We start from the raw sequence: 23,579 nt of genomic DNA, 5'->3' as shown, positions 1-23,579 counted from the left end.
TGACTCAAGACCATATAATGACCATGTTCAAAGTGCATTAGCGATAGATCCACTCTAATATACCAATCAATGTTTAACAGTACTAAATCAGCTTAATTTACAGCTTTTAACAAGCATTGATTAAGATGTTGATGCTACATATGCCACAATCAACGAGAGTAGAAAATGTCTGCTGTTAGACAATACTGCTTCCACACCAGAGGTATAGACTTTTCTAACTCCCAGTTCTTGTATCGGTCTGAAGTTCTCCTCCATGACAGCATCTGCTGAGTAGTTAAGTTTTGTGTAGAATGCTTCCAACTGTAGAAAGAAAGGCGAGAGGTTTAATGTGATTCAAACACATTATCATATATAAAGTGAGGTTACAATGAACTGACCTGCAGCAAGTGCTACAGACAAAAATTAGGAGTTATGCTGGGAATACACTATATGAAAAATCGGCTGAAATTTGGTGGTTTAGACAGTTTGTTCGTTTTTCGAACAGTTAATGGGCACAAAATCGATAATCGTTGGGACGTTTTTGAGCCGAAAAAACGAAGGACAAGTTTGGAAATTTTCTGACGAATGAACAATAAATTGAAAGATTAATGTGTTTCCCGTCCAAAATGTCTGCACTAGGCATATGTAAAAAAAACTAACCAATTTTTTTTATTTATGTCCACTGAACGATTTATCGGTTATTACATGATTGCACTATCATTTGCGCTCATGACCGAACGTTCGTTTTTCGATGGGTTCGGACGATTTTTCATATAGTGTATGGCCAGCATTACTCTTCCAACAATGGGTTTCATTTTTTAAAGTATTTCAGCAGTAGTAGTATTTTTAAAATATTTTCAGAGTTTAAAATATGAGCCGACATTATGTTTAGTAAATAATCATTTTTTATTGTTCAGTGTTTACGTAGATAGGGAGTTTCTATACTGATTCTTGTACCTACAATGGGCAGTGTTGCCAACCTACCAGATTAAAATTTACTTTCACAACATCCAAAATGTACTGGCACAGCCAAGTTTTTACTGCCATTTCCACAAGTTACAAAATTACAGTTTTAAGTGCAAATTAGAGTTTTTAGGCTACAGACAAATACAATATGCAATTAGCAATATGATTTAAGGTACATAATAAGGCAAAAAACATATTTCTTATTTTATTTTCGATATAGTAAGTAAGTAGCTCAGGGACAGGAGACAGGAGGGCAAGAAATTAGAATGGGCGGCACACATCCATAAAATGTACTCTCCCAGTGAAACTGACAGCAGTGTGCAGCAGCACAGATGATGATGAGACTTCACTGACACAACACGTTCCAGAGACAGTCTCTCTCCAAGCCAAGTGGTCCCTCCAGTCTACTCCAATCTAAACAGCACTGACGGTCCCGGTCCCAGCCTGCCTTGCTCCCATACTACAGACCCGCACACAAGGCTCTGGCTGCTAGGGCTTGGCTTCATTGCACCATGACATCACATGACATGCTCAGGCACGGCCACCGCCAGAGCCGCCCGATCACACTGTAGCAGGCAAACGGGATGATCTCAGCCAGCTCCGGACCAAGCCGAGTGTCACAGCCATATTTTTTACTGGCAAGCTTTTACTTTTACTGGCATTTACTGGCAGGAGAAAATTGCCTGCTTTTTACTGGCTGCCAGTAAAAAATACTGACGGTTGGCAACACTGACGCTGGGTCTTATTTACCTGGAATGCTAATATAAGCTTTTGACAAATGTGAAGCTGAATCACAGTATTGCAGAGCAGAGTGAAACAATGTAGATTCTGCTTTCACTTTCTGAAGAATCAGTTCACTGAAAGTTTAGTTGTAGGTGGGGTACTGTGGGAGCAATCAACACTACCTATATCAGGTACAGTCACCTCTGCCACAGACATTTTATTTTCAAAGTGAAAACAATAGCAGTTGGAAAAAGTTTTCTGAACCTGCAACAGTAAGGCCCTGTACACACGAGAGGATCTATCCGCTGGAATTTATCCGCGGATCACTTTCAGCGGATAGATCCGCTGGTGTGTACAACCCAGCGGATATTTATCCGCGGTTATTTTTCGGGCCGATGATTTTCCAGTGGATCAAAATTTCTTAGCATGCTAAGAAATCGATCCGCTGGAATCCAGTCCAGCGGATTGATCCGATGGTCTGTACAGACTCACCGGATCAATCCGTCCGATTCCCTCCCTCGCATGCGTCGTAATGTTTCGACGCATGCGTGGAAGTCCTTATATTACAGCGTCGCGCACGTCGCCGCGTCATCATCGCGGCGACGGGGGGGCGACACGTCACCGCGGAGGGAATTCCGCGCGGATTTAGATCTGATGGTTAATACAACCATCAGATCAAAATCCTCTTGTGTGTACTAGGCCTAATATTCCCTGCAAGGAAAACAGGCAGAAGAGCACTGAGTATTTTCTAGTCAGGGGGTGGATAGGGCATAAAAGGATAAGTGGACTTATCCTTTAAAACAGTCTGCACAAGTCTGAAAAACAACACATCTTTTCCCGAAATAGATGTTTGCTAGTAAAATATCTTGTCTAATATCTTGTCTATTTCACCCTGTTATTTGTTTCAGTACAAAACAGTGAAGGGCGAGCAACGGGCAAAATATTAAACATCAGGATGATCCTTTAAATGCTGTCTTTGCCAAAGGATGAGCAGTGTTTTTTGGGACAGTTTTGTTTACATCTGACACTTATGCCGCGTACACATGATCAATTTTTGGGTTGTAAAAAAACAACGTTTTTCAGGCTCTAGAAAGTTTTTTTCATCCCAATCATTAAAACGGCCTTGCCTACACACGATCGTGAAAAAAAATGCTCTAGCAAAGTGCGGTGACGTACAACAAGTACGATGGCACTATAACGGTGAAGTTCCATTCGGATGATGCCACCCTTTGGGCTGCTTTAGCTGATTTTGTGTTAGTAAAAGACGATTTGCGCATTTCTGTCTGTTACAGCGTGATGAATGTGCTTTCCATTGCAAACGCAGAACGAGCGCTCCCGTCTCATAACTTGCTTCTGAGCATGGGCGGATTTTTCACGTCGTTAAAGCCCACACACGACCATTTTTTACAACCTTAAAAACGACAACGTTAAAAACGTCGTTAAAAAATAGAGCATTTTTTTTTTGCCCGTTTTTCAGAACCCGAAAAATGCTCTGAAGCCCACACACGATCGTTTTTAATGACATAAAAAAAAAACATCATTTTTTACAACCTGAAAAATGATCGTGTGTACGCGGCATTATGCATGGAGCCAGGGGAGCAAAGCATTCTCAATATTGCTCTGACTGGATGCAAATACTTATTTAGAATGGAAATGCTGATATTGAAATTATTTCTAACCAGCTGTGGAGCTAGGCTTTCAGTGCAGTTTCACTCTGTGCAGTTGCTCCTGTGTTAAAATGAAGCTTACAAACATTTTTCTATTTGTACATAACTTCACCATGATTTGTATAAAAAAAAAAATATCATTTTGCACATGTGGCCCATCAGCATCGAAACCTGACATTTTTGTGTGCCCAGGCATGGGTGCAGAGTCAGTCCCACTGCCAGCAGCCTGTGGAAATCTATGACAGACCTAAATACACAGTGGCTAGGCACTCTACCGAGTAGTTCTCGCATTAAGGGCCAGTTCACATCAGAACACAGGGACAGCGTGTTCCTTTGGGAACTGTCCCATAGGGTCGTATGCTTCCAGGAACAAATGCAATGAATGCCCCGACTGTCCACTTAAAGAAAGGCATGCAGCCGTTTAAAGTTGTACACATGGCACAGCTGCAATGCTTGAAAGGCTTCTAAAGACGGAGGTCCCCACTTAGCATATACTACACGTGTATCACTCAGCTATCTTGTTGTTTGTTGTTGAAATTTGTTGTTTTTATTAGATTTTTGTTTTTAAACGCTGCACTTAGTCTGGCGCCCCTTTGTTCCCTGCTGTGTTACTATATTAGTTGTCGTGCATATGCAGGTTTTTTGCGTGTTGTTTCACTTCGTTTATAGGGTAGGCTATTCATTTCAATGGGCTGCCCGACAAGTAACAAATAAAGCAAGAAAGCTCATGCACCTTTTTGAGCTTAGCACATTTTAAATGCCTGTTTTTCTAGAATTGTTGTTTGTTCTTGTACATGCGAAAATTAACTTCTTGCTTAGCATATGTGGGGTGCCATTAACAATAAACAACGCTGCAAATGGAACACTAGGGGCTAGATTCAGCAAGAATTTACGACGGCGTATCTATTGATGTGCCGCGTAAATTCAAAGCTGCGCCGGCGTATCTTCTTTCTGTATTCAGAAAACGAGATACGCCGAAATTAGGCTAAGATCTGACTGGCGTAAGTCTCTTACGCCATCGTATCTTAGTTGCATATTTACGCTGGCCGCTAGGTGTCGCTTCCATCGATTTCAGAAACGTACGTGCGCCCGGCGGAATTTTTTACGTCGTTTGCGTAAGGCTTTTTCCAGCGTAACGTTGCTCCTGCTATATGACGAGCAACCAATGTTAAGTATGGACGTCGGGCCAGCGTCGAATTTTGCGTCGTTTACGTCGTTTACATAAAACACGCCCACCTCTTCAGAATTTGAATTTGGCGCGCTTACGCCGGCAGATGTACGCTACGCCGCCGTAACTTAGTCTGAGATACGCTACGCCTGCACAAACTTACGGCGGGCTTTCTGAATCTAGCCCTAGTTCTTTGACGGTTTTGTGAATGCATACAGAAACGCTTGATTTTGCTTGTATTCACACACTACACTGCTGTGAATGCAGGCTTACTATTAACAGATTGTATAGTAGACCATAGAGAGAGGGAAATAGAGAAAAAGAAGGGGAGAGAAAGAGATTTTAATAAAACTAAGTACCTGGGATTTCCCAAGCTTTATTGTTTCAGGAAACACAGTCCAGGTGACCGTTTCATCACACATAGGAGTGGTGAGAGAGCCATCATATCTGTAGAAATGTTCTAGATATTTTTCTTCTGGAATCAGCCCTTGTAATTTCACTTTGGAAACAGTTGTGTTGGTGCCTAATATATAAAAAAATGTAGAATATTTATGCTTGAATTAACTAAAAACTCCAGGTCAGCAGAATCAAACTTAAATGTAATATATACAGTACATTCAGCAAACGCACACTGCAGATGAATCTACCAGTTTTTTTTAAATGATTGATTCACCACCAGAGAATGATTTGGAGAAAGTCCACATTCAGTTTTGCTTTATAAATATACCCCTCACAGTTAATACCCATCTATAGCTTCGTCAACAGCAAGTAGGCCTCATGGACATGGCTGTTCACATCCATACCCCTCAAGATCATTGTATTTCTTGTATTTCTTGCAGTGGCTACAACCACATACCTCCCAACATTTTGAAATGGAAATTAGGGACACCTACTAACAAACGTATGTAGGCAAAGGACACTGGGAAACACATTTTGAAAGATAAAAAGTGCATTTTATATACTATATAGATCAAACCAAAATGAGGGACACATGAGGAGGGATGAGGAACAGAGGGACATTGCTCCAAATCAGGGACAGTCCTTCGAAATCAGGGACAGTTGGGAGCTATGCAACCAGGTGTTTATGTTCAGCAGTTGATAGGAAGCCTGCACAAATCAATGATGAGCTGACACTGTCCACGGCTTTTGTAGTGTCGTTTCACAGGGAGGTATCATTACATGCAGTTAGGGACAGGTGAGCAGCCCTTTACGCAGACAGTTTGCATCCAAGGCCACTCATCGGTCCTTTGCCACAGGTAATTGCTCCATGAGCTTTTAAATGTGGACAGTTGCAGAGCTGGTCAGCTTGCCATTGATATGTGCAGGCTGCAGCAGATCTCAAACACCAGGTCATACGCACCACAGAAATATGCTGATCTGGGCGGTTTATGGCCCTGGATGGCGCATGTAACTAAATAAAATGAATTACGTTTTTATCATTTTTTCCCCCCACAAATACAGCTTTCTTTTGGTGGTATTTGATCATGCCAGGGTTTTTTAATTTTTTGCTTAACAAATGAATTTATTTTTTTATGTTTCTGTAATAAAATGTTGTAAATAAGTTCTCTCCTTCACTGATGGGCACTGATAAGGCGGCACTGATGGGGAGACACTAATATGCAGCACTGATGGGCACTCATAGGTAGCAAGGTGGCACTGATATGTGGAACTGGTGATGGGCACTGATAGACGGCACTGATGGGCACTGATGGGCGGCAATGATGGGCACTGATAGGCAGCAATGATGGGCTGCACTGACAGGCATTACTGATGTGCACTGACAGGCATTGCTAATAGGCACTGATTGGCGTCACACGTGGGCATCGCTGATGGGGCTGCACTGATAATCACAGCACTGATTATCAGTACAGACCCCCTGTTAGGAGAGCCACTTATCGGCTTTCCTCTACTCACACCCTGTTTGTTTTAAAAAAAATAATAATAATTTTGTCAGACTTTAGAAACTCGCGGCAGGAGAGAGAAGAAAAGACTTGACTTGACTTTGTTCGTCAGCACCAACCCCCTCCCCCCGTCCCGCTTATCATCTTGTGGCAGGAGAGAGAAGAGAAGAGATGACACTTTCGTTACCACAACCCCCCCGCTTATCATCTCGTGGCAGGAGAGAGGAGGGCCCTGATCGCCGCACACGAGCAGCTTGTTTTTCTGGATGTCATATGACGTCCAGCCAAAATAGAAGAGCCACTGCCCGGCCGTCATTTTGCTATAGGCCGTAGGGATGTGGTTAATAACAAAAATGTTATACTTCCCTGCCATGGTATTGCACAACGTGGTCCAGAACTTCCTCTTCTGGGTTCCCCTGTAATGCTCTAGGCACCTCTTTTCTTAGTGCGCCACTACAAGAAGCCGTTTGTATGGGGGTGCACCTAAGGGCTTACTCCCACCCCGGCTGCATGTTGGTTGACAGCAATAGGAGCCAATGCCTCCTGCTGCTGCCTCTCTGTCCTATAAGGAGAGAGAGACCAGCGCCACTGCAGATAGGCACAGCACTGGATCGAGATAGGATAGGACACAGGTACATATAAGTGGTGTGAAGAGGACGCATTAAAGGTAAAAAAAAATCTGCCTTTAGAACCACTTTAAAAGACAACTTTATTTGACTCAAATATACAGTATATACTGTGTGTGTGTATATATATATATATATATATATATATATATATATATATATATATATATATATATATTTATTTATTTATTATATTATTGTTAACAGTATTGAGACACCTGACTTTACACGCACATGAATTTTAAAGGCATGAATTTTAAAGGCATTCCAGTCTTAGTCAGTAAGGTTCAATATTGAGTTGGCCCACCTTTTGCAGCTATAACAGCTTCAACTCTTATGGGAAGGCTGTCCACAAGGTTTAGAAGTGTGTCTATGGTAATGTTTGACCATTCTTCCAGAAGCGCATTTGTGAGGTCAGGCACTGATGTTGGACAAGGAGGCCTGGCTTGCAGTCTCCACTCTAATTCATCCCAAAGGTGTTCTATCGGGTTTAGGTCAGGACTCTGTGCAGGTCAGACAATTCCCTTCACCCCAAACTTGCTTATCCATGTCTTTATGGACCTTGCTTTGAGCACTGGTCCAAATCATTTGGCGGAGGGGGGATTATGGTGTGAGGTTGTTTTTCAGGGGTTGGGCTTAACCCCTTAGTTCCAGTGAAAGGAACTTTGTGGGAACAGTTTGGGGATGGCCCAGTCCTGTTCCAACATGACTGCGCACCAGTGCACAAAGCTTGAAAATGTCTTGGTATGCTGAGTTCCAACACAAATGGCAGAAGGTAGGACTGTGCAATTAATTATTCTAAAATCTTTGCATTGAATGTAATTGACTATGGAATGTTTGTTTCTTTCATGGCAGATAGGTATGGCAAAAGGGAAAAAAGAAACTGCGCTAAGATTAAACTAACAATTACATGTGTCCACGAAATTGCAAAGAGTGCTAATAAAATCTAGTGCAAAGCTGCGACTTTATGTGAAACATCAAACCCACGAACGAGCGGCGCGCTGACGTCACCTTCCTAGACTGCTCGTATCTCCTAGACGAACGGGTCTGCCTGCTTGTGTCCGGCTGGCGCAGCATGCTTAAGGCATTTCTGTCACTGCTATATTGTAAGTGCAATACATTTTTTATATATTTATTAAAGCTAAGAAGTTTTTCACTATTCAAGGCTTTTTTTGTTTTTTATACCTCATTCACACCATTTGGCATCCATTACTGCGGAGTGTGCGGACCGATGGAGTGGTGGGTCCTTGGAGCCATTTAGCCTAGCAGTGTTCATATTTCAAAGCCCACCCCCCCCCCCGCCCGGGTCCCCTATAACAAGGGACCATGGGGTTCTGGTAAGCAGATCCCTTTGGCTTAATGGTGGAGGATATCACTCATTTGGTTGCATTTTCCATGGCCGAAGAGCATGGATTCTATCACTTAAGGATTTTTGCACGGGTGGATGAATATTGATTGAATTGATTCACGGTTTAAGGATCATTCACTTTGTACTTTTTTTGGATCACTGTGGACTCCTTATTTATTTTTTTAACTATTTTTGTGATTCACTTTACAGACTACGTTCATTTATTCCTGTATCCAGAATTTTTCACTATTTAATATTTGCCAGTTTTATTTTGTTTTACACACTGTGCATGTGTTTATATTCAATAATTTTCTATATAGTTTAGCGCGACTTTATTTTTTTTCTATTTTATTTTGTTTCAAGGGTCTTTTTCAGTAGAACTAAATTATATGTGCAAGAAATGAAAACACTCCTAGTTGGGAGGATTATCCTACAGGAGATGTCTCCTTTTTAGAATCATACTTGATGACTCTAGTGACTTTACGCTGCTGCTTTTTTGATTTAGTTGAAAGGTACCACATCTTTATCTATTTATTTTATTGTCTGTCCAACCAAGGCACTGAGATGGCAATGAGCGCTCTATCCGAGGCTGAATGGTATTTTTCTTTATACAATTAAAGTGAAAAAAACTAAAACCTTCAAAGTGTAAATACAGGTTCACTAGAAATGAACCATAAGCAAACCAATCTTTTTATATTGTATGGCTGTTAAACCTGAGGCAGAGGCTAAAATTTTTTTTTCCTGACGCATTCATGGCAGCACACACTGGGTTGTGACTCCGCCCCCACAACCTGACAGGATTGGTTAGCTATAAATTCGAAGAGGAGACACCCGGCATCATTCTCTTTTTTATCCTCACCTGACAAGGACGTGGACGTACAGCTGCCTCCTACCGCTATCGCCCCTGCAGGTTCAGCCTCTCCTGTTTGGAAGTCCCCCCTGTGCAGTCTCTAATAGAGCTTTATGGGGGGAGCCCCGCTCTGGTGGTCTCAAGGGCTAAAATCCCGGCAATATCCTGGCATATTACAAGCTTTAAACAAGCTTAGATTCGGCAGTGGGTTACTCTGTGATGATCAGTATCCTTTACCATAGAGCTGCTGCTCTGCTGTGTTGCTCTGCTGTGTTTTTATGCACCCTCGTTTTTGCCTGCTTAAACCTTATTTCTTTCTGCCCTTAGTGTACCTCCTTATGCTGGGCTTGCAGGTCCTTGTAGTCCCATGCTTCTCCCCCGCCTCCCTGCGTCCTCCTGTCCATTCGGCGCTGGGCGCAGCACACTGATGACAGCGCCAGTGTCTTTCGCCCTCTTCCAAGATGGCGGCGGGATGCGCGCGGCGCTACTGCGCATGCGCGATGACGTCATCAGCGCCGCGGCGGCGGCGCCAAATTAAAAAAAAAAAAAAAAATGACATTTTTTGTTTTCCTTTTAACCTCTCTTTATGCCTTTTTCCTCCAGCTTCCATATCTGCTGCTGTCCCTGTCCTCTTCATGGAACCCACTGCCCTAGCAGACCACCACCAACAAACGAGGTATGGAGGCCATCATATGACGGGTAAATAGCAAAGAAACAAAAGAGAGCCGGCCACTGAACACTGCTTTTTTTTGCAGTCCCAGGCCAAGAGACGCAAGCCCACGACGCAGGGAGAGATCCAGGCATGCATCAAGCCGGAAGTCCCACAGAAGTCGGTCGAGGTCTTCCTCCCGTTACCATCGATCAAGGCACAGCCGATCACGCCACAGCCGCTCCCGTCGCAGTCGGTCCCACCGCAAACGGTCTCCCTCATCGCACCGTGAACATTACCATGCCCGTCCTGCAGCAAACGCCTGCTGGGTATGCGGTGCTACTGCAATGCCAGGAAAACTAGCCTGTCACTCATGCTTCAACGAAGCAATGAAGGAAAGGGAGACGGATACCAGAGTCGCTTCTGATCGCGCAAGAGAGCCTACGCAGGAAGCAGCCTGGACCATGGCCCCCCTGGCCTGCGATGAACCCACTCCGGCCACCTCTTCAGCCTTCAATCCGTATGCTCAGCCGGCAGGAACCTTTCCCGATCAGGAGGAACAGGAGATGATTTCAGGCTTTGATTTTTGCTTGGTCGAGCCCTTTGCACGCTCTGTTAAAGAGGCCATAGGATGGGAAGAGCCTGTGGCGGAACCACCAAAAGTGGGGAAATACTTTCCAGAATTAAGGAGGGACCCCGAACTGTTCCCCTTCATTGAGGAATTGGAAGACCTCATCAAGGACGAGTGGGAAAGACCAGATAAGCGGCCCGGTCTGTCTAATAAGCTCGCTAAGTTATACCCTCTGAAGGAGTCTAAGGTTTCTTCTCTCATCAACGCTCCCATCGTTGATTCATCCTTAATGCGGCTAGCCAGGCATGTCACGCTGCCTATAGAAGACGCGGTCTCGTTCGGAGACGTCCTCGAACGCAAGATTGACTTGGAGCTAAAAAAGGCATACTCTATGGCAGGGGGAGCCTGCAGACCAGCCATTACCACGGCAGCTGTCGCCAGAGCCATTTCCGCATGGGCAGCCAATGCTGAGAAGGCCCTCCTAGAAGGTACTGACCAGGCGGAGGTGGTATCTTCTTTACAGGAGATCAGGCTGGTGGGCGACTTTGTGGCGGGGGCTTCAGTAGACGCCATTCGCTCCTCGGCTAGATCCATGCTAGCCTCAGTGATGGCCCGCAGAGCCTTATGGCTGAAGCCCTGGGTCGCTGACACAACATCAAAATCCAATTGGTGCAAGATACCATACGACGGCACAAACTTGTTCGGCGCTAAGTTGGATTCAGCGATCTCCAAGGTCACGGGAGGAAAGTCGGGGCTTATTCCCTCGGACAGGAGGCCCAAACCGCAGAGGGGCCCTACCTTCAGGCGAAATCTGCCTGACAGATACAGAGATGCCAGATCCTATCGCCCCGGCAAGGAGTTTAGGAGAGATTGGAGAGCTTCTCGCCCTCCCTTTGCAAGGGCTCAGAAGGCCAAAGCCGTTACCGCAGGGGAACAACCAAAGTCTTTTTGAAGTTTTGCCTGCCCACCCAGCTCAGGTGGGCGCCAGGCTCAGGGCTTTCGCACAAGTTTGGTCAGAGCACATAAACGACCCATGGACTCTTTCCACGATCGATCAGGGTCACAAGTGGAACTTTATGGGGGCATTACTTCACACCGTCTTCCAACCCACCAAGATTCCATCTTCTCCGGACAAGAGGAAGCTTCTCGTCCGATATGTTTCGGAGCTAGTCCTGAAGGGAGCAGTCGTAGAAGTTCCTTCGCACCAAAGAGGCAGGGGATTTTATTCCCCTCTATTTTTGGTCCGAAAGAAATCAGGGGACCTTCGGCCCGTTCTGGACCTCAAGCGACTCAACAGGAGAATTCAGATAGAAGCTTTCAAGATGGAGAGTCTCCAGTCTATTCTTCTGGCAGTAAATCTCGGGGATTGGATGCTGTCAGTGGATCTTTCCGACGCCTACCTCCATGTGCCAATCCATCCTGCCTTTCAGAAGTTTCTACGCTTTTCCATCAGCCAACATCACTTCCAATTCCGTTGCCTACCGTTCGGGAAACTCTTCGGCACCCAGGACGTTCACAAAGGTCCTCCTACCTCTCATAGCCCTCCTCAGGGAGAGGGGGCTCCGGGTACATCACTACCTAGACGACATCCTGCTTTTAGCAGCAAGCCAGGAGACTCTGCTCCTCCAGCGGGAGATCCTGATCTCTACCCTTCAGAATTTTGGCTGGCTGGTCAATTGGCGGAAGAGCAGCCTTCAACCCTCACAGGTGATGACATTCCTTGGGGCAGAATTGGACACCAAACAGAACAGGGTACAGCTGCCCCTGGAGAAGGTGGAACCTCTAGTTCAGAAGGTACGGAATTTACTGTCCTCCAAACTCGCGTCAGCCAGAACCTGCCTCAGCGTACTGGGCTCAATGTCTTCAACTATTCCCATGATGCAGTGGTCCCAATGGAACATGAGGACCTTCCAGAACTCCTTTCTAAAACAGTGGGACGGAGTTTCAATGCACCAACATATCAGAATCCCCAGTCAAGTGAAACAAGCTCTTGTATGGTGGACATATCCTCCCAACCTCAGGAGATCCAGACCTATAGTTCCTCCGAGTCCGGAGATCGTGACCTCGGATGCCAGCGAGAAGGGCTGGGGAGCTCACTACCGGGACCAGACTGCCCAGGGACCGTGGCACTTCCCTGCCCGGGGCACAGTTTCGAACATTTTGGAGCTCCGAGCTGCGTTCCAGGCACTCTTAGCCTTCGCGCCTCTGCTACAGGGGAAGACTGTTTTAATCCGGATGGACAACAAGGTGGCGGTAGCCTATGTCCAGAGACAGGGCGGTACACGAAGCCACACTCTATTAGAGGAGGTTCACCCCATAATGGAATGGGCACAGGCTCAACTATTAGACCTGAGAGCAGTTTACGTTCCAGCGGCACAGAACACGCTAGCCGACTTCCTGAGCAGGGAACTTCGTTCAAACGAGTGGTCTCTGAACCTCCGGGAGTTCTCCATTCTCACGGAGGCATGGGGGGCTCCAGAGATCGACCTGGCAGCAACACCAGCAAATGCCAAATGCGTGAGGTTTCTTTCCAGAGTTCCCTTTCCGACAGCAGAGGGGACAGATTGCCTTCTTCATCCATGGAACTTCAATCTGGGGTACATCTTTCCCCCAACTCCCTTGATAGCAAGGTTCCTATCCCGGCTCCGAAGATCATCGGCCACGGTGATCGCAATAATACCATTCTGGCCAAGGAGACCGTGGTTCACGACTCTCCTGCAGCTCAATACCCGACCTCCAATCCACCTACCGGTCTCAGCAGACCTCCTTCACCAGGGTCAGCTCCTCCATCCGGCTCCGGACAGACTCCACTTAACAGCATGGAGGTTGAGAGGGCTAGGCTTAGAGAACAAGGATGTTCCCAGGCAGTTATAGCAACCTTAATGCAGGCCAGGAAGATCACCACAAACACGGTCTACACCAGAGTTTGGGAAATATTCGCCCACTTGGCACAACTCAAAGGTTGGAATCACGCCTCTCCGGATCCTTACCAAATCCTAGAATTCCTACAGACAGGCATTGACAAAGGCCTGAGCTCAAGCACCCTGAAAGTACAAATCTCTGCTCTGTCTGCCAAGACGGGCACTAGATGGGCCCTACACCCGTTGATAATTCAGTTCATGAAGGCATGTATTAAGATTAGGCCGCCCAGAAAACCATCCTTTCCGGCTTGGGATCTTTCAGTAGTTCTGGAGGCGCTGTCCAATCCTCCCTTCTTCCCACTCAACTCTATCTCCTTATGGGACCTGACCCTGAAATTGACCTTCCTCATTGCCATTGCTTCGGCTAGGAGAGTGTCGGAGTTGCAAGCTCTCATGTCGAAAGAGCCATACTTAGTTTTCCTGCCCGACAGGGTGATACTAAGGCCTTCGGATCGCTTCCTTCCCAAGGTTACTTCGACCTTCCATTACGGCCAGGACATCGTCTTGCCATGTCTTTCTAACGAAGAGGGTGAACCGCATGCCTTGGACATTAAGTCTGCAATTTCTAACTACCTGTCGGCCACTATCCACCTTCGGTCAACAGACGCCCTTCTGATTATACCTCACGGAGCCAGACGGGGTCAGGCTGCCTCCTCTCGGACCATCGCCTCTTGGCTAGTTAAGGCGATCGGGAAAGCATATTCCACTCAACAGCTGGAGATCCCAGAGGGCATCAAAGCGCATTCAACCAGGGCAGTGGCTACCTCTTGGGCAGCTTATTGTGGAGTCTCTTCAGAGACCATCTGCAGAGCAGCAACCTGGTCCTCCAGGCATACCTTCATCACCCACTATAGGGTGGACGCCGCTCTGTTGGCAACTTCCGAATTTGGCAGATCTATCTTCAGGGCCAATTCTTCGGCTCTATAAGAAAATAAAAAACTTTTTGCATTGAACCCGCCCGACTAGCGAGTTATTTCCCAGTGTGTGCTGCCATGAATGCGTCAGGAAAACGGAAAATTGTATACTCACCTTTCCGTAATTTTCCTTTCCTGACGCATCTTCATGGCAGCACACAGCTGCCCACCCTGTTGTTCAATGATGATGATATTTACGGAGAATGATGCCGGGTGTCTCCTCTTCGAATTTATAGCTAACCAATCCTGTCAGGTTGTGGGGGCGGAGTCACAACCCAGTGTGTGCTGCCATGAAGATGCGTCAGGAAAGGAAAATTACGGAAAGGTGAGTATACAATTTTCCGTTTTTTTAGTATCACAATTACAGCAAATTGTAACATGTAAACAGATGTTTCCACTTTATGAGAAATTGATGTAATTAAAGCCAAACTTAACCTTCCTATTTTATCACTTTAATGCAGTCAGGTTGCATAAACAGCATTAAATAAGTGCTATTTTTATTTTTTAGCATTAGTCTTTACTGCAGCAAGGGTTAAAATACCCCATGCTAGCAAACCATTATTTTGCTTCGCACAGATCGCAGAGGTTCAGATCTCCAGTGGTCAGACACGCCCCCTGCAGCTTGTGATTGGGTGTGGAGGACCCAAGGAGATTTGCACCTCTGCGATTTGTATTGAGCAGAGGTCCGGCTCTCTAGCAATTTGCTAACACAGGGATTTTTAACCTTTTCTGCAGAAAACTAGTGTTAAAAATTTAAAAACAAATGGAACATTGGAAATGTATGCTTTTAAAATAAAACTAAAGGCAAACCCTTATTTTTATTTTGAAGAACGTTATTAACCTCTGTCAAATTTTTGACACCTGTGTCCCGTTGGGGAGATTTCCCTTCACTTCCTGTCCCATGGCCACAATAGGAAGTGAGGTGATATCCCTCCAAATTATTAGAATACATGGTTGCCACTAGGATTACCAGGACTAGTGTCATCATTGAAATATTTCCCCTCTATTACTGTTCTGGGGACAACCAAAAATTATGATTTTCTTTTACTTTTGTTTTCAATGATAACGATTAACAGGAGCACAGACAACAATACAAAATTGACAGATGTTCTAATTTGTCTCCACTCTATCCAAACTAAAACGTTTGGTCTTTATTTATACTATAATTTATTGTGGTGACTGACTAATGAAAATTATGTTTTAACTAGATATGTGCATTCCCGTTCGTACGAATGTTATTTTCGTACGAAAATGTTCATTTTCGTACCCGCAGAATAATGTGTACATACGAAAAAATTTAAGCACCAAAATACGAAAACGACAGGATTACGAATGAGTCGCATAACGAACAACCGCAAACACGAATGAACGACCCGATGAAAATACGACAAAACGAAAACGGCAAAAGAACGAATATGACATCTATAACAAAAGACTTGCATTCTTTATTTTTGTTATAAGATGTCATTTTCGTTTTTTTGAATGGACAGTGAGTGTAGTTAGTTAGTGAAGCAGCTTCTCTTTTGTGCTGAGTAAAGTAGTACAGTAGAGCCAAATAAACTTTTCTGTGGATTTTCGTCTGAAGGGAGAGATCAGTTGGCTAGACTTTTGAACCTGGAACCCAAAAATGGTTTTCTGATGGAGTTTAAAAACGAACGAACGTTTGGTAAAACGATCGTTTTTATGTTTGTTGTTAAAAAAGTCTGACCAAGTGTATGGGGCTTAACAATAGTTAATATGGATGAGCCGCGTGTTGAAAGTGCCGCGAATCCCGCAATATATTTACGAAAGTACAAAATGACGAAAAATCACGAAAATTATTGTCTAACAAGTAACGAACATGAATTAAACAGAATAACGAACCATCCCGCATGTACGAAAATAAAACGGTAACCAAAATACGAAACAATCGGAATACGAAAAAATCGCGTCGTACGAAAAACGAACAGGAACGAACAGGAAAACGGGCGTCTTACGAAAAACGAACGGGAACGAACCTACGGAACGATACGAAACAGAACAAAAAAAAACGAAAAAAAATTCTGTGCACATGTCTAGTTTTAACTGTATTATTGGATGTTGTTTGGTATAATTAAACACTTTATGCTGGCCATGGATGACATTTTAAATGGTCTGTGCCCAGAGCTGGTAGGCAAGGCTCTCAATCTTGCCGCACTGTGATTGGCTGCACAGTGCTGACATCATTGGGAGCCACACCTACTGGCTCTTGATTATCGGTAGTTGACTCTTAGGCCCTGTACACACGGTCGGTCCATCCGATGAGAACGGTCCGAAGGACCGTTTTCATTGGTTAACCGGTGAAGCTGACTGATGTGCCTACACACCATCAGTTTAAAAACCGATCGAGTCCAACGCGGTGACGTAAAACACAATGACGTGCTGAGAAAAATTAAGTTCAATGCTTCCGAGCATGCGTCGACTTGATTCTGAGCATGCCCGGGTTTTGAACCGATGTTTTTGCGTACTAACTGTCGGTTTTGACCGATCGGTTAGGCGTCCATCGGTTCAATTTTAAAGCAAGTTCTACATTTTTTGACCGAAGGATAACGGACCAATGGGGCCCAAACACGGTCGGTTTAGACCGATGAAACTGAACTTCAGTCCGTTTTCATCGGTTTTGTCCGACCGTGTGTACAGGGCCTAAGCTGTCTGTGGCAGCCCAGTCACAGTCACGAGAGTGCCGATTAAGCACACCTCAGAACATGACAGTAATGCATATATGCCAAGGCTGGGCATTAAGGCCCACCCACCTGCTTCTGTATGTAGACTACTATGCAAACATTTTAGGCAGGTGTGGAAAAATGTTGTAGGAGTGTTAACAGTTTATTTTTTATAAGTTAACAAAAAATAAATGAACAGAAGGGTAATCCAAATCAAATGACTATTTGGTGGGACCACGCTTTGCCTTCAAAACAGCACCAATTCTTCTACATACACTTGCACACAGTTTTTGAAGGAACTCGGCAGGTCAGTTGTTCCAAAAGTCTTGGAGAACTAACCACAGATTTTCTGTGGCTGTAGGCTTCCTCAGATCCTTCTGTCTCTTCATGTAATCCCAGACAGAATCAATTACATTGAGATCAGGGCTCTGTGGGGGCCAAACCATGACTTCCAGGACTCATTGTTCTTCTTTAAGCTGAAGATAGCTCATTGGTTGTATGTTTAGGGTCATTGTCCTGCTGCAGAATACATTTGGGGCCAATGACATGTCTAACTGATGATATGGAATGGTGGATAAGTATCTGCCTGTATTTGTCAGTATTGAAGACAACATTGATCCTGACCTAATCTCCAACTCCAGAAATGCAGCCCACTGTTGCCTGCCACTTTTGACTTTTCCTAGTCCAGAAAACCTACTGCTATTTTTCTGCACCCAAGTTCCTATGTTTTGGTGCATAGTTGAGTCACTTAACATTGTTTCCACATTGGAGGTATGGATTTTTGGACACAATTCTTCCACGAAGACCACTTCTTGCCAGACTTCCCCGGACAGTAGATGGGTGTACCTCAGTCCCACTGGTTTCTGTCAGTTATGTACTGATGGCACTGCTGAACATCTTCCAATGTTGAAGGAAAGTAAGCATGATGTGTCTTTCATCTGCTGCATTAAGTTTCCATGGCCAACCACTGCATCTACAGTCCTCAACATTACCCATTTCTTTGTGCTTCTTCAAAGGAGCTTGAACAGCACATCCTGAATCCCCAGTCTGCTTTGTATTCTTTACCTGGGAGAAACCTCCTGATGCAGTACAACTACCTTGTCTTATTACTGTGCTTAGTCTTGCCATGGTGTGTGGCATGAAACGATCTTCCACAACCTCACGTTAGTAGCAGAGTTTGGCTGTTCCTCATTCAGTTTTAAAGGAGTTGAAAAGTCTCAAGGTTTTTCACCTTAATGCATTCTATGCATTAAGTTGAAAAACCTTCTGCGCTGCAGCTGCCCCCCAGAGCCTCCCTTTTTCTTACCTGAACCTGATTGTTCCAGTGACGAGAACGAGCCCAGCAGCTCCATCAGCTGTTTTAGGTCAGACTGACAGCACCATGAGCCATTGGCTCCCGCTGCTGTCAATTTAAATCCAGTGACAAGGCAACAGGACTGCGAGTACCCCCAATGGAAAGTGGCTCTCCGTGGGGGCACTCGATGAAGGAGAGGAGCCAGGAGCACTGCCGGGGGACCCCAGAAAAGGGGGATCAGGCCGCTCTGTGCAAAACCCTTGCACAGAGCAGGTAAGTATGACATGCTTGTTATTTTAAAAAAAATAACCTTTACAATCACTTTTAGCCAAAGCTTTAACACAAAGCTGTTTGTGTTTCAGTTAATGACTGTGTTTCAAGCTACATATGAAATTCATGATCGTTAGCACCTGCTTGGTATAATTGATTAATCATACACCTGACTCTAATCCTATAAAATCCCTGACTTTGTGCAAGTGTACAAAGTGTGCAAGTGTAAGAACTGATGCTGTTTTGAAGCCAAAGGGTAGTCACACACTGATTTATGATTTCGGTTTTTCTTCTGTTCGCTCACTTTGCATTTTGTAAATTGAAAAAAATAAACAATTAAAATATATATTTTTCAAAGCATTCTTTCAGCATAGTACTGTATGTATAACGCTGTTGTAAAGGAGTTAATGTCTAGCCTTATAATTTGTAAAGAATTATACTGTATGTATGCAGCCAGACTGCATTATGGTAATAATTTAGGATGGTCCTATTGGGCTTTAAAGTAAACCTGCTACAAGTCTCGGTCATTTAAACTGAGCATATGCAAAATGCAGCAAAAATTTAATATGAAAAAACAATCAGCAAGTCCCTCAGTTGAAGTTATATGCAAATATTGACTCCTCCTGTAAATAAAAAGCGTATGCTTTCTTAACTAGGTATATTATGAGAACAGCCAATGTGACATTCACCAAACATTCTCTGCAGGTGTATCTTTCTGACACGTGTTTTAAATAAATGTGAATAATTCACCTGTAGTTAATGTTTGCAGAATGTAACATTTACTGCTTTATGAATAAGCACCAAATATACACATTGAATAATATGTCTTTATAAGTACTGATGGTTGAATGTGATGTTAGTACAACAGGCATACATCTCTTTTTTTCAAGCATTAAATTTAAAATAATCAAATTAGTTTGAAATTTTGCACACTAGGGGGCAGATCCACATACATCTGCGTGGGTGCAGCGTATGTGAGATACGCTACGCCGCTGTAACTTACTTTGCTATTCTTTGAATCCTGAAAGAATTTGCGCCGTAAGTTACGGTGGCGTAATGCATCTCTCGCGGCGTAAGGGCGCGGAATTCAAATGCGGCGAGTAGGGGGCGTGTTTCATTTAAATGAAGCGCGTCCCCGCGCCGAACGAACTGCGCAAACTCCCAGGGTGCATTGCTCCAAATGACGTCGCAAGGACATCATTGTTTTTGACGTGAACGTAAAAGGCGTCCAGCCCCATTCATCGGACGACTTACGCAAAAGACGAAAATTAAAAATCAAAATTATACGCGGGAACGACGGCCATACTTAACATTGAGTACGCCACCAGATAGCAGCTTTAACTATACGCCGGAAAAAGCCGAACGGAAACAACGTAAAAAAATGCGACAGCCACTTGTACGTTCGTGGATCGTCGGAAATAGCTAATTTGCATACTCAATGAGGATTACGATGGGAACGCCACCTAGCGGACGCCGAAAAATTGCATCTAAGATCCGAAGGCGTACGAAGACGTACGCCTGTCGGATCTAACCCAGATGCCGTCGTATCTTGTTTTGAGGATTCAAAACAAAGATACGACGCGGGAATTTTGAAATTACGCCGGCGTATCAATAGATACGCCGGCGTACTTTCTTTGTGGATCTGCCCCAAGTTATAATAATCATAAACGTAATACTTAAAGCCTATTAATCAAATGTCTCATACCTGTTGCTCTGATATCATTTAGTGCTGCAACTATACTGTTATAATTGGGATTGTTTTCAGACGCTTGCTGTAAAGAAAATGAGAACATTTTGAAATATATTTTGTTAACCAAACATTTTTTTTTCTAATAAGTTTAGTCAAACATTTCGGAAATGCCTTTCTGTGATCTTAAATATTAAAACATTAATAAACTCTAGTATGTCAATTTTTTTTTCAACTGGTTTTATTAAAGGGGAATTGGGAATTACAGTTAAGTTAAAAAAGGTGTGTGTGTGTGTGTGCGTGTGTGCGTGTGTGTGTGTGTGGGGGGGTTGGCAAGATACAATAACCAGAAAGTAGGCCAGCTGATAAAGTGGGAAGAGTTTTTATATTTTGTGGGATTTAGGTCAGAGGTGAAGGCATTGCAATGGAATGTATGTGATTTTTAAAGAAATTTATGTTTGTGTTGTATCCAGGGTTTCCAGTTTTTCACAAATTTAAGTTGAGCATCAGACAGAATGCTTTGGATGCATTAGTCAGTATACATTTTGGTGATTTTATTTGGTATCAACAAGGTAACTTGTTTTTCTTCCATTATTTTGTTTAATTGGTCGTTGCCAATAGGAAGAGCCTAGGCTTTCTTTGTAGCTTAGGTAGAACAGGAGAAATCACTTTTAACAATGCTGTCCATGGTACTGGTTTTATCTGTTTGCCACCTACCTGGACAGCTATTGAAATATTGTGGCTCAGAAATGGGTGGTGATCAGGCATCACCGCCAAATATGGTAAGAAGTAACTTGTGCAGCCCCTGAAGCATATATATATATATGATATATATATATATATATATATATATAAAATATATACAATGGGCCAGACACACAAAGAAGTTACGACGGCATATCTATATCCACAAAACAAGATACGCCTAAATGGGGGCTAGATCCGACTGATGTACATCTTAGTACGCCGTCGGATCTTAGGTGCATATTTACGATGGCTGCTAGGTGGCGCTTCCATTGATTTCCGCGTAGAGTATGCAAATTAGCTAGATACGCCGATTCACAGAAGGTACGTCCGGCCGGCGCATTTTTTTACGTCGTTTACGTAAGGCTTTTCTTGGCGTAACGTTACCCCTGCTCTATGAGGCGTACGCAATGTTAAGTATGGACGTTCGGGCCAGCGTTGAATTTCCAGTTGTGTACGTCGTTTGCGTAAAATGTTCGCGAATAGGGCTTTGCGTAAATTACGTTCACGTCGAAAGCATTGACTATTTGCGACGTGATTTCGAGCATGCGCACTGGGATACCCCCACGGACGGCACATGCGCCGTTCAAAAAAAACGTAATTTACGTGGGGTCAAGTAGAATTAACATAAAACACGCCCACATCTTTGTCATTTGAATTCCGTGCCCTTACGCCGACAGATTTACGCTACGCTGCCGTAACTTTAGAGGCAAGTGCTTTGTGAATACAGCACTTGCCTCTCAAAGTAGCGGCGGCGTAGCGCTACGCCTGCCTAAAATTACAACGAGCTACGTGGATCTGGCCCATTATATATATATATATATATATATATATATATATATATATATACACACACACACACACATCTGTAGTTCCTGCAGATATTTGGCATAGAGTTTTTAGGATTAGGAATTTGTGAAAGATGCCAAGAAATTACCTTATTTTATTCTGAACATGTTTGAGTGGAGATGGTTTCTATACATAGGTTATACCCAGACACTCAGGTCACGGTGTCGTAAAGCAGTAAGAGTTGTTTCTTCTGCTGTAATATCAATACAGTGCCTTGAAAAAGTATTCATACCTCTTGAAATTTTTCACATTTTGTCATGTTACAACCAAAAATGGAAATATATTTTATTGTGATTTTATGTGATTGACCAACACAAAGTGACACATAATTGCGAAGTGGAAGGAAAATTATAAATGGTTTTCAAAATGTATTACAAATAATAATGTGAAAAGTGTGGCGTGCATTTGTATTCAGCCCCCCTGAGTCAATACTTTGTAGTCTTTTTGGATATGTCTCTACCAGCTTTGCACATCTACAGAGTGATATTTTTGTCAGATTGGATGGAGAGCATCTGTAAACAGCAATTTTCAAGTCTTGCCACAGATTCTCAATTGGATTTAGGTCTGGACTTTGACTGGGCCCTTTTAACGCATGAATATGCTTTGATCTAAACCATTCCATTGTAGCTCTGGCTGTATGTTTGGGGTCGTTGTTCTGCTGAAAGGTGAACCTACGCCCAATTGTCTCAAGTCTTTTGCAGACTCTGACAGGTTTTCTTCTAAAATTGCCCTGTATTTGGCTCCATCCATCTTTCATCAACTCTGACTAGCGTTCCTGTCCCTGCTGAAGAAAAGCATCCCCACAACATGATGCTGCCACCACAATGTTTTACAGTGGGGATGATGTTTAGGGTGATGTGCAGAGTTAGTTTTCTGTCACACATAGTCTTTTAGGCCAAAAAGTAAAATTTTGGTCTTATCTGACCAGAACACCTTCTTCCACATGTTTGTTGTGTCCCTCACATGGCTTATCGCAAACTGCAAACAAGGACTTCTTATGGCTTTCTTTTAACAATGACTTTCTTCTTGCCATTGTTCCATAAAGGCCAGATTTGTGGAGTACACAACTAATAGTGGTCCTGTGGACAGATTCTCCTACCTAAGCTGTGGATCTCTGCAGCTCCTCCAGAGTTACTATGGGCCTCTTGGCTGCTTCATTAATTAGTGCTCTCCTTGCCTGGCCTGTCAGTTTAGGTGGACGGCCATGTCTCTTTGTGGGTTTGCAGTTGTGCCATACTCTTTCCATTTTCAGATGATGGATCGAACAGTGCTCCGTAAGATGTTTAAAGCTTGGGATATTTTTTTTAGAACTTAACCCTGCTTTAAACTTCTCCACAACTTTATCCCTGACCTATCTGGTGTGTTCCTTGGCCTTCATGATTCTGTTTGTTCACTAAGGGACTATCAGAGTAAAGGGGGCTGAATACAAATGCACGCCACTATTTTCAGATCTTTTTTTGTAAAAAATGTGGAAAACCATTTATAATTTTCTTTCCACTTCACAATTTATGTGCCACTTTGTGTTAAATCCCAATGCATACGATCCCAATAAAATACATTTCTGTTTTTGGTTGTAACATGCTAAATGTGGAAAATGTCAAAGGGTACAAACAATTTTTCAAGGCACTGTAGTTGGTGAATTAACTAGCATGACCTCTTGGGACTGAGAAATACATTTTTGTATTTGGGCATATCCACATTTTTCCTATGGATGAGAAAAAAAGAAGGGGATATTTTGCCTTTTGAAAATTCCTTCACCTAAAAGTCCTAG

General features: G+C 43.7%; 1 protein-coding gene across 2 annotated transcripts in view; it reads right to left on the bottom strand.

Annotated features, from left to right (window-relative positions):
* Positions 1-23,579, bottom strand: part of CA4 (carbonic anhydrase 4) — a 123,074-nt gene that overhangs the window by 62,343 nt on the left and 37,152 nt on the right. For both annotated transcript variants that reach the window (XM_040336908.1, XM_040336909.1), the window contains exons 6-8: positions 20,234-20,300; positions 4,863-5,026; positions 198-300 (exon numbers count right to left, since the gene is read on the bottom strand). In XM_040336908.1, the coding sequence (XP_040192842.1) occupies positions 198-300; positions 4,863-5,026; positions 20,234-20,300 (334 nt within the window). The remainder of the gene's footprint in view (positions 1-197; positions 301-4,862; positions 5,027-20,233; positions 20,301-23,579) is intronic.

The sequence above is a fragment of the Rana temporaria genome, chromosome 2 (genome assembly GCF_905171775.1).
Source record: "Rana temporaria chromosome 2, aRanTem1.1, whole genome shotgun sequence".
Lineage (NCBI taxonomy): Eukaryota > Metazoa > Chordata > Amphibia > Anura > Ranidae > Rana > Rana temporaria.
The sequence above is the reverse complement of the archived record's forward strand: the minus strand, read 5'-3'. Positions and strand labels throughout refer to the sequence as shown.